The sequence below is a fragment of the Leptodactylus fuscus genome, chromosome 1, assembly GCF_031893055.1.
Source record: "Leptodactylus fuscus isolate aLepFus1 chromosome 1, aLepFus1.hap2, whole genome shotgun sequence".
NCBI classification, from domain to species: Eukaryota; Metazoa; Chordata; class Amphibia; order Anura; family Leptodactylidae; genus Leptodactylus; species Leptodactylus fuscus.
In genome coordinates, this window is record NC_134265.1 from 142801602 (window position 1) to 142812309 (window position 10708).

General features: G+C 40.8%; 1 protein-coding gene across 1 annotated transcript in view; it reads right to left on the reverse strand.

The window, feature by feature from the left end:
• The window catches only part of DAPK1 (death associated protein kinase 1), a 121871-nt gene extending 111414 nt beyond the window's left edge, over positions 1-10457 (reverse strand). Inside the window, exons 1-2 of the mRNA XM_075277690.1 lie at positions 10316-10457; positions 2889-3040 (exon numbers count right to left, since the gene is read on the reverse strand). Coding sequence (XP_075133791.1) covers positions 2889-2950 — 62 coding nt within the window. The 5' untranslated portion in view covers positions 2951-3040; positions 10316-10457. The remainder of the gene's footprint in view (positions 1-2888; positions 3041-10315) is intronic.
• Between the last annotated feature and the right edge of the window lie 251 nt (positions 10458-10708).

The following is a 10708-nucleotide window of genomic DNA, read 5'->3' on the forward strand; positions in this document are numbered from 1 at the left end:
ATCAGGCCTATATATCAGCCACAGTTGAGGTCCACTATACAATGTGACTTTTTTGCTCTGGAGTACTCTGTATTACATGGTTACCCAGCAAATTCAACAGGCACTATGAAATAGTTGGGGGTTAGGATTAGGAAACATGGCTGCTTTCTCCTCAGAAAGTGACATCATGTTCACTGGTCACATAGCCATGCTACATTCATTTTAATGGAACTGATCTGTAGCATTGGCGTGTGATGCAAGGTCACTTCTTGAGAAGAGGAAAGCAGCCATGTTTCCTGATGTTGCATAACCCCTTTCATTGACAACTGGCAAACAGTTGTTGGACCTATACTCTAGTAGTTGGAGGCCCAAGCCATGATCGTCGTCAGGGGAGCTGCCAAAGAAATGAGGCTGCCCAGCTAAGAGACTCACACTACCCTTCTGGACAAGGCTTAGGGTGATCAATCATGTCATGTTACTAGCAATTGCATAGACCTAGATTTATGTAATACCTAGAACAGTGCTATAATATATGACACACTCCGCATTTGCTTATTCATCATTATGCAATAACCTTTAATAGCAAATAACTAAGATTGAGTGACAAAAATGTGCAGCTATAAAACAGGTGCAAAGTCCATACAAGTTCATATCTCATCCTGACCAATTCTCAGCAGTCCACAAAGTACTTGTTAACACTTCTTGAAGCAGTTTATGCCAATATATTAAGGAAATAGCTCAACAAATCACTGGACAGTGTCAGAATGTGTCTGGCCAGGCCTTCCTGGAAAAATCAGCTGTTTAGTGGGTGGGTGTCTACAACCTGAAAGGGGCTGTCACCCCAATAAGCCACCAGGGTTGCTCTAGGCAAACTGTACTGAAATACTAACTGAAATATTTAGGTATTAACTATAATTCTTCTTTAATGTTCATTTTTAATAGTGAAATCCTACATGAAACGGTATACAGCCAGGCTTGTCCTTCAGGGCATCACATGTCAGCCACCAGGCATCAATGCTGAGGCAGTTATACTGCAAATATCACTCAAGACTAAGAGTCCCCAAGCCAATATGGTAATTGGTATATTACCCATAATGGACCCGGCATAAATAATGTGTTGAACTGTAAGGAAAATTTCGTCAAAATTACATAAATAGCAATACCACTAAATAATGTAACCACAGAGACAAAAAGCAAATGACTGCCTTACAGACCCAGGCTGGTTGATGGCAACAAAGGGTGCTTTCTGTGTTATTTAGTGGGGCTATGTAACTGGTCTCTGTTTAGAAGTCCCGGAAACAAAGTAGATGTGACAATGTAAATGAAGAATCCCATCCTTTGTTATGCAACTACTGTAGTGTGGGTAATGGGGGAAAGAAACTACCCGCTGACAGCCTTGTTGCTATATAGGATGTGGAAAAGTGTATATGTACACAGTTCAGAAGCAAGAACCATAGATCATACGTTCACATTAATTCTAACATGTCTGATGCATATGATAATGTAAGCACCTAAACTTCTTCCTCTTCTGAGTTTTAATAATTTTTTTTTTCATTGGCGAAAAATGCAGTCACTACCAGGATGTTGCTGCCGACAACATAGGCTTTCAGATTTACTAGTTATTGATCCATGTAGTAATAGAAATATATGTTTGTTCTATCCATCAGTAACTTCTTGTTTTGAAAACAAAAATATCAGGCATGTTGGAATTCCTCTATTGTTGGAGAAAGGAGTTGGGACACCCCACACACATTAGACTTGTTAGCTGGTCTTGCCAATATAAGCGGCTACGGCCAACAGACATCAAACATGTATGGCCAGCTTCAGGACACATGTAAACAGCTCTAGTAGGAATCCACTATGTATAGAAATGAAATTGTACATCTGCATGTCTCTAATATCATACAAAAGGCATATGGATATTTTTTTCTTGCAGATTCAGAACATTGAGGGAAATTTATCAATTCATCAACGACAATTTTCTGGCCCAGACGCGAATGTTGGTGCACCAAGGCAGTGACGCCTTGGCCTGATATAATTCCCACAGTTCTCTAGCCTAAGTTATACAGGACTTCCATTCTGATGCATGAAGAATTTATGAAGAAGCCAGAGCTTCTTGATAATTCAGGTGCACCTAATCCTAGATGGGGCTTTTATTAAGGCTGCCCCCCCAAAAAACAGTCTACAGTATATCCTCATACAGTATCTGACAGAGCCTCAAAAGCTCCATTCTAAGGAACTGTTCAGCAACATAGGAGTCATGACCGGAGCTCTGCGATGTTTAAAGGGCCATTACAGACTGCACTGGTTGCATCAAGTCAGAGCTAGAAATTAATAAAAAAAAAAAAAATAGTAGTGCTATAAATATGAAGAATGAGCAAAGCCTTATCTATTATGTATAGCAAAGTGGTGAGCCGTTTGTATATTTACTACATACAGTATACATCATTGTTTACTATATACAGTATTCATCATTATACCTGTAATAAACAATAATAAATCCATACAATATATAGCGATATAAGGTCACCAACATGCCTTTATAAATGTAGCCCTTTTTTCGTTGTAACACACTGCACTTCATCTTTGTCACACTCTCCAATAATACGCATCATATTCTCATTTTTATTAGGACAGAAAAAAATGAAGGTCAACCATTCTGTGCATAAGAAACATTGAGTCACAAGTGTCTAACAGCTGGAACATACTATATCATTTCACATGAGCCGCCAGGGCACAGCTTAACCAGTTCTAATGGTCCTTCTATTAGCAGGGGAAATGAAATGATAATTATACATATTTAGCACAGTGGCTGCCTACAAAAAAAATAAATAAAAAAATCACATCATCCCATTTGATTCCTGCCAGACACATGCTCACAATTCTGTAGCCAAATGGCTGCTACTTACCTTCCAAGTTCTTCTCCAACATCATAATAATCCTCCAGGTTTTCCTGTCTGAACACTGTCATGGTGTCTCACTGCTCTGTACAAGCCCACTGACACTTGGAAGTCATCCCAACACAGTCAGATAGCTGGGTTCAATCGACATCTTACATTTCCTAAAACAGATATCAATATAATGTATTACACTGTATATACTGCTTTTATATACATTTATAACTCAGAATTGACTTCTTAATCAGTTAATATCAGTGTGGAGATTTACTAATCATGTGTAAGATTGATATACAGCGGCATGTCCTTATGGTGCTGGTGGTCAGGACCCACCACCTGGAGACCCCTGTCCTGAAACTTTTAGGCTGGTCTTACACGGCCGTAATGCAAGTTCACAAATAGTCCACAATTGAGGGTTTTCAAATACGGACACATTATATTCAATGTGGCCTCCTACTCCACCGGATATTTTAGCCGTGGTGTGGCCGGCCTGCAACCGTGGTCCGCAATTTATAGGACATGTCCGTAATGGGCGTGAATTGCGGCACTGCACAGACTCGCCCATAGAACTCTAGGTTGATCTCACACTACTGAGTGTCTCAGATCCGTGTGTGCGCTGGTTTTGCCAGCCTATACCCCATGTCAGGAGATTGACTTTTGACATTACAGCTGACTATGATGCTAGGAGTCGCTGTCTCTCTACACTACATACTATGGCCTATAAGACTCCTTATACAGTGCTTTACACTATGCTTTGCCTAAGGCTAAGTTCACATATACATAGGAATCTCAATAGGAGACTATGAACCTAGCATAAGGAAAAACAGTACCCCCACATCTCTTCGGTAGGAAGTCTGATGGTATTTCTCTGGTCACTACTATTTCTTATCTTTATCTATCCTTTATATATAAGTCAATAGGGAATTACCATTTCTGGAATGGTTAGGGAGTTAACAAAAAAAAAACATGTAGGTAGGCAAACAATGTAAAGTATTCTCATATTTTATATCTGTAGCAAATGAGTAGTCATAGCATGGAAAACGTTCACTTTCTTCAACTTGTTTTGTCAGTTCACAGAAATAAGTGCCCCCACCCCCACCCCCACAAAGCTTTCTCAAAGCCAAAGCAGCATAACAGAAAGATAAAAACTATTAACATTAAAAACCAAGCCTATAGTACACATACAGTGTGGATCACATCAGAACACAGGGACATTCTCTTAGTTATACCATAGTCAGAAAGAATAATAAGTAGCTAACAATAATATTCTTACATCAATGGGCCCCGATAGCAGATCAGCAAGTGGTGTTAGAAAAGTATATAAAGTTTATGGGCAGAAGACCTTCCAAAAGAAAACATGAAGTCAAAATCTGACACCATACAGAAACTATGTGAAGGTAACCTTGGCAAAATATGCTGCGTTTTGAAAAATAAAACCAAAAGAGGCAAAAAAAAGGCATGATGAAATATGGAAAAAAAAACAAACAAAAAAAAACACCATGTATGTAAGGTTATTGAATAACCTGTAACATCTGGTCGCATTATTTTGAATGGCATTAAAAACGCATAGATAGATAGAGATATACTGTACGCATACAAAGCCTCACTGTTTCTTATCAGAGGAATGACCTACCGTATATACTCGAGTATAAGCCGAATTAGGATGGGTGGGTCTATGACCAGCCACAATATCAATGTATAGAATCTCCCATAAAATAGTGCAAAAAAAAAAATTAATAAATAAATAAAAGTTCTTAATCACCCCTGTCCCTAGAATACATACAAAAGTTGAAAATGACTGTGTAACACATACACATTAGGTATCCCTGTGTCTGACAGTGCCCGGTCTACTGAATATAGGGGATCTGCAGTGCTCCTGTTCTGTCGGGAAGGGGTTAATAGGAGCACTGCAGATACCCTATACTCAGCCAGGCTGAATTCCAAGTGGGGGAAGACAAAAAAACAGTCCTCAAGCTCAGGGAAGGGGCAGACAGACAACCAAAACACCCCCTCCCCTTCCCTAGCAACTACTGCACCCAAAAACTACAACCATTTTAATTTTTGAAATTTTCCAGTAGCTGCTGCATTTCCCCCCTAGGCTTATACTCGAGTCAATAAGTTTTCCCAGTTTTTTGTGGTAAAATTAGGGGCCTCGGCTTATATTCGGGTCAGCTTAAACTCGAGTATATACGTTAATTGGCATTATCTTTCTAGTCTTACGAGAGTCCAAATTATATTGCAGTTATGTGCCAAAAAGAGGAATAATAGAGGAATGGCAAAATACACATTTCTGAGATAAGATGCTTCAGAATTGGTATAACAAAAGGGAATGTAATCATGTTAGACAAGCTTATAGGTCGTACAGGTCTTACTGAACATGAAGATTCAATCTGTTACCTAGTTCTTTAATTCTACAAAGACACGGGGTCAAGACACAAAAGGAAAACTAGAGGCCACACGGTGGCTCAGTGGTTAGCACTGCAGCCTTGCAGCGCTGGAGTCCTGGTGTTCAAATCCCGTCAAGGGCATAAAACCATCTGCAAGGAGTTTGTATGTTCTCCCCGCGTTTGCATGGGTTTCCATCCCATATTCCAAAGACATACTGATAGGGGAAAAAAAATGTACATTATGAACTGTATGTGGGGCTCACAATCTACATTAAAAAAAAAAAAAAGGAAAAAAAAAAAAAAGTCACAAACGAAAACTTACCATTGCAGACTGTGCAGAATGCCCTGGCCTCACAAATTTTTACTGTAACTCACGCCAGAAAGCTGGGGTAAACTCTACATCAGTCACTGACTGGTATAAATTTAATTTCTTACTCTAGCTAGCGTATAGAACACCAATCTTAATAAATTCCCCCCAAAGCGTTCCATGACTTTATGGAGATGTTGGATATATCTTTATTCAGTTTTTGAAGATTGGTCTGTGTTTTATCCCCTACATATTGTAGTTTGCAGGGGAATTCTAGAAAGGTAGTATTTAACATGTTTTAGGAGGGTTTTTTTTTTTTTTCAATATTTCCTTATTGCTGACTGTAGATTTAGGGTATTTCTTATGTAGTTCTTGTGGTGGTGAAAAAAAATTGAAAGAATGCTTTTTTTTGGATAGATGTTTGGAAGCAAGACCTTGGAATTGCGTGAGGGATCTGACTCTCTTGTAGGCTGCATTCACTCTTGATGACGATAGCAAAAAGGCTGTATTGGATGTGGAATTTCTCCAGATACTCCTAAGGTGATGTTTTTTAGCCATATCTTGTGGTGAATACTCACCTGTCCTGGTGCTCTGGTGTCTTCCTTCTAGAAGTATCTGGAGAAATTCCACATCCAATACAGCCTTTTTGCTATCGCCATCAAGAATGAATTCTAGAAATTACTCACCGGCTAGGACATCCCAAATCTCTTCTGCGGAAGCTGCTGATTGACCTCAGCAGTCACGTGCGGTGGGGACTTCTGCCGGAAAACAACAATGGATGGGTAACACTGCGCTAGGAAACACTGGGGAAATTAGAGTATGATTTTTTTTTTTTGATCTCACCCAGCCTATTTAAAAAAAAAATTGCCCAAACAACATAGAATCTGGAACATGAAAAGCTTAATCCAGTTTGCTACAATATTATCTACTATACTAGACACTCCAGTAGACATTTGGTATGTTCTTGTGGGCCAAATACAATTACATGGCGGGCCAGAGTTTGACACTTATGCTCTAAACAGTAAAACAGAGAGGAAACCCAGTGACTACTTTTTAAATCAACAAATTTGTATTAAAGGATCAAAGAAAGTGCATAAGGGACCAAAAAATAGGTGGACTCACAGGGCCCCAAATAGACGAGGCCTGACTACTTTAAATAAAGTTTACCAAAGCTATAGCACTAGTGAGAAGATCTAAAACTGGTTACCCCACTAGCCCAAAAAGACCATTGTCCGTGCCACATCCAAGAGCTTCATAAGCACAAGCCTTACAATGCCAGCCACAAAGTTCTTTCTCTACAACCACTGTGAGGCCTACTTCACATCTGCGCTTGGTATTCCACTCGGGGAGTCTGCTTGGGGACCCCCGAACAGAATACCAAACACATTAAAAAGTGGTGAGCAATGAAACCACATGGACCCCATAGACTATAATGGGGTCCGTGTGTTTTTAGTGCAGTGTCCCCACGAATCAGCAGCACTTTTCTCTCCGCATGACTCAGTCTATGAGCAGATGTGAACCAGGCCTGAGACCAAGCGTCAACCATCAGCCACCCATTCCAAGATTGCACCAACTCCCTTGAAGAAGGACCATCTGCAGAGCCCTGTCTGTTATACTATGTCTTACACTTTTCAAGCTAGTTGTTACCTGTCTAGAAGTGCAACATGAAAAGTGACACATTAAAAGGGGCTTGTATCACTATGGCGGTGTCTCCTCCTTTACATTATATACACTCATTAAAAATAAATAAAATAAATAAACCCAAAAACTAATGCATCCAGTTATATAATGTCACGTTAATGTCTATCTCTGCATACAGTTAGGTCTCAACCAATTCTGTAAATGATTACAGATCTGGTCAGATTAGACACTGGGTCTTGGCACAAGAGGGTGTAAGGCTAAGGCCCCAAATTGCAGAAACACAGCTTTTTTTATTGCAGATTTTGCTGTTTTTTTGAGCCAAAGCCAGGAGTGGATTTAACAGAAGGGAAACGTCTAAGAGCTTCCTTTATATCTTAAATTCCTTTTCAATCCACTCAACAAATCCTTTTCAATCTGCAACAAAAAAAAAAAAAAAAAAAAAGCTGTGTTTCCGCAACGTGGGGCCTTAGCCTAAGAGTGCTTCTCTTGCTGTCCTATAATAAAGCTCTCAGAGAGTACTTTTGGGTATCGTATCTCTTGGTTAGACTTCTGATGGACATCCCTCTACAACACACTCAAAACCATTTTATTTTGCCTAGTTAACACACTTTGAGAAGGGGTGCATCCTGATATTGAAAGAAGCAGATTGGTCAGGTCAATGAATTGACTGCCATGTAGACTTTTCTGACCTAATTTAGGAGGTGTTGGAAGAAGGGATGATGTGAGGGCACACATACATAGCGTAAAGGCTCCGAACTGCCCATACACACCACTGGTAGAAAGAATTGTTTGATCCTCTGACAAGCACGAGCAGCTTCCAGAGTTGAATTGTCCACCATCCAGACACAGATGACACCTTCATTATACTGTACATTAGTCTCTTCCTGGACCATTTCAAAGCGGTTAACAAATAGAAATTTGGTGCCATGGTGCCCATCATGTATCCTGCCCTTGACAGTGAGCCACTGTCACCTTTGTCTTCAGGAGGATAGTGAAGAAGAAACTTGGATTGCTACAAACTGAAGTCCTCTTAGGTTTAGTAAAAATCCAGGTACTGTTTGGGATCGGACGATCATGTTTAAGTATGGAGGCCTCATGGCTAATGCTTCAATCCTTTGCTGTGGAGCAACACATTGCTCAAACTGACGGTGTGATGACCTGGGAAGCCACTGCAAATAACAGTAGGTCACCCCAAACAGTGATATGAGGGACACTAACCACAAGCCATACGTTGAGGACATCCTGCGGCCACATGCCACCTCTCAAGGCAAGGCTTCCAACTGCGGACTTACATTACGGTAGTGTAAGACCAGCCTAAGGACAAATGTGCTGCAGGATACCATATGAAACCTGTATCCTCTATGTCCATCCATATCGTATCTTGTATCAAGGCTAGAAGCAGCCCAACAGGCTACTAGAACCTCCTTTTCAAGTGTACAGTTTTCCCCCAGTAAACTTATACTTTCAATCTAATATTGTAATCACTACTTATGTCATCACTACATTCACATATATTTTCGTTTCATTTTGTTCCAACACTTCCAACTTTTTGGTACTTCATTGTTTTTGTCAATTAGTATATTTTAGCTCATCAGGAACCACAGGAGCAAAAATAGGGTTTCACCTTACTTTTTAGTGCATTCCCTCATGATAAAGTGGGACAACATATTTCAATATTGCCTACTCCATTGGATAGCAAGTTTACTTTCGTTTCTCCCCTTCTCAAATACCCATCTCCCGAGACATTCAACTTATTTGAAAGACTTGTAAGATTAAAGAACAGACAAAAAACTATGGACAATAACTAATAATCATGTCCAATATCAATCATTTTGCCAAGGACACATCCAGCTTTCCTGGGATCTCTCGGACTTTACTACCAAACTCTGACCCACAACATTCTTGTCATCAAACCATAACCCCCTCTACCTTATAGATTGTAAGCTCTTGCGAGCAGGGCCCTCAGTACCATTGTGTGAAGTGACTATTTCTTTTGTAATGTATCTTTTTTTGTCTGTACTCGAACCCTACAAATTGTACAGTGCTGCAGTATATAAATAATTATTATTCTGTTTAATTCTAAATTAACATTGGCTTATTGAAGTTTTTCAGTATCCACCCAGGTTTCTCAGGATCATTTCATTTTTCAATAAGGTTATCAATGCCTCCTAGGACTCTGCGCATCTATCATATCCTTGTCCACTACTTGTGTATAAACATTTTCTACTACTCTGCTTTTTCTACTCTTCCTTCTGTCTGTCCATGGAGATCTATCATGCATTATGCTTTAAGGTTCATATGTGTCATACTGGAGAAGTTGGGATTAGAACTGTATAACGGATATGGTAAACTTTAGTTATGGTTGTAAGAAATAAAAAAAATGTATGAAAAACATAGTAAAATGCCTGCAGAGACTCCATCCTATTTGCTCCTGGCTACATTATGGACAATGACTAGAACCTGTGCCCCTGGCATCCGCCTAGACTCTGTCCAGCACAATGTAACCTTAACACACAGTAATTGTTACAACTTTGTGGCACTTATCTAATTTGTATTTCGTCCTAGACGACTCATTTCTTGGGGGAAATCTTGTAATATTCACATGCCCACCTTTATCCACAGACATGATAAGAGTGTGCATCAGGAATTCAGTAGCCCATCCCTGGATGTGTGCAGCTAGCCATACAGATCTGGTCGCTGCATTGCAAACCCCATTCATGCTTAGAAACTGACACTATATACTGGGCTGTGACCATACCTGGAGCTGCTACAGTCATACACGGCTACTAGTAACAATTAGCCATACACCACAGAGCCATCATTACTGCCCAGCATTGACAGGACTGGCATTGTCACTTCATAATGACTAGAATTTCAGTCATCATCTGACGGGTTTACTGTGACATCTCAACTAAGGGGCACAGGGCTACCCCAACAATCCCCACATGATGGTGGGGGGCACAGCAGGCTCTGCTCTACAATAAAGCCCTGCCTTTTCTATCAGTGCCAACAGATAGGAGCCTGCCCCTTCTTCCCAATCACCGAGGCAGCAATAGCAACAAGGGAAGGAAGCAGAGAGCACAAGAAAGGGAGCTGTTGCTTACCAGACAATACCAGGGCGCCATAGGACTGCAGCACCTCAGAGCAGGGGACAATGCACAGGCACAACATGCGTCCAGTCCAGAGGTGCAATGTCTGCTCCGTGCTGTCCAACGAGCTGACACCAGCACAGCCACCAGAGCTGCCGGGGAGTGCACTGACTGGAGGAGGAGGAGGAGGAAGGCTATGAAGGAGGGGAGAGGTGGGAGGAGGCGGCAGGGCAGACTCTCACAGGGAGGGGTGGAGGGAGAATGTGGCAGGTAGACTGCTGTGTGAGGGAAGTAAAGCACGGAGTGACAATAGCTCGTCCCTCTCCGCTTACCGACACTCGGTAACTCCTCCTGGCCAGACACATGAGCCGTGTATAACTGGTATTAAGCCCTCATGATGATAAACAG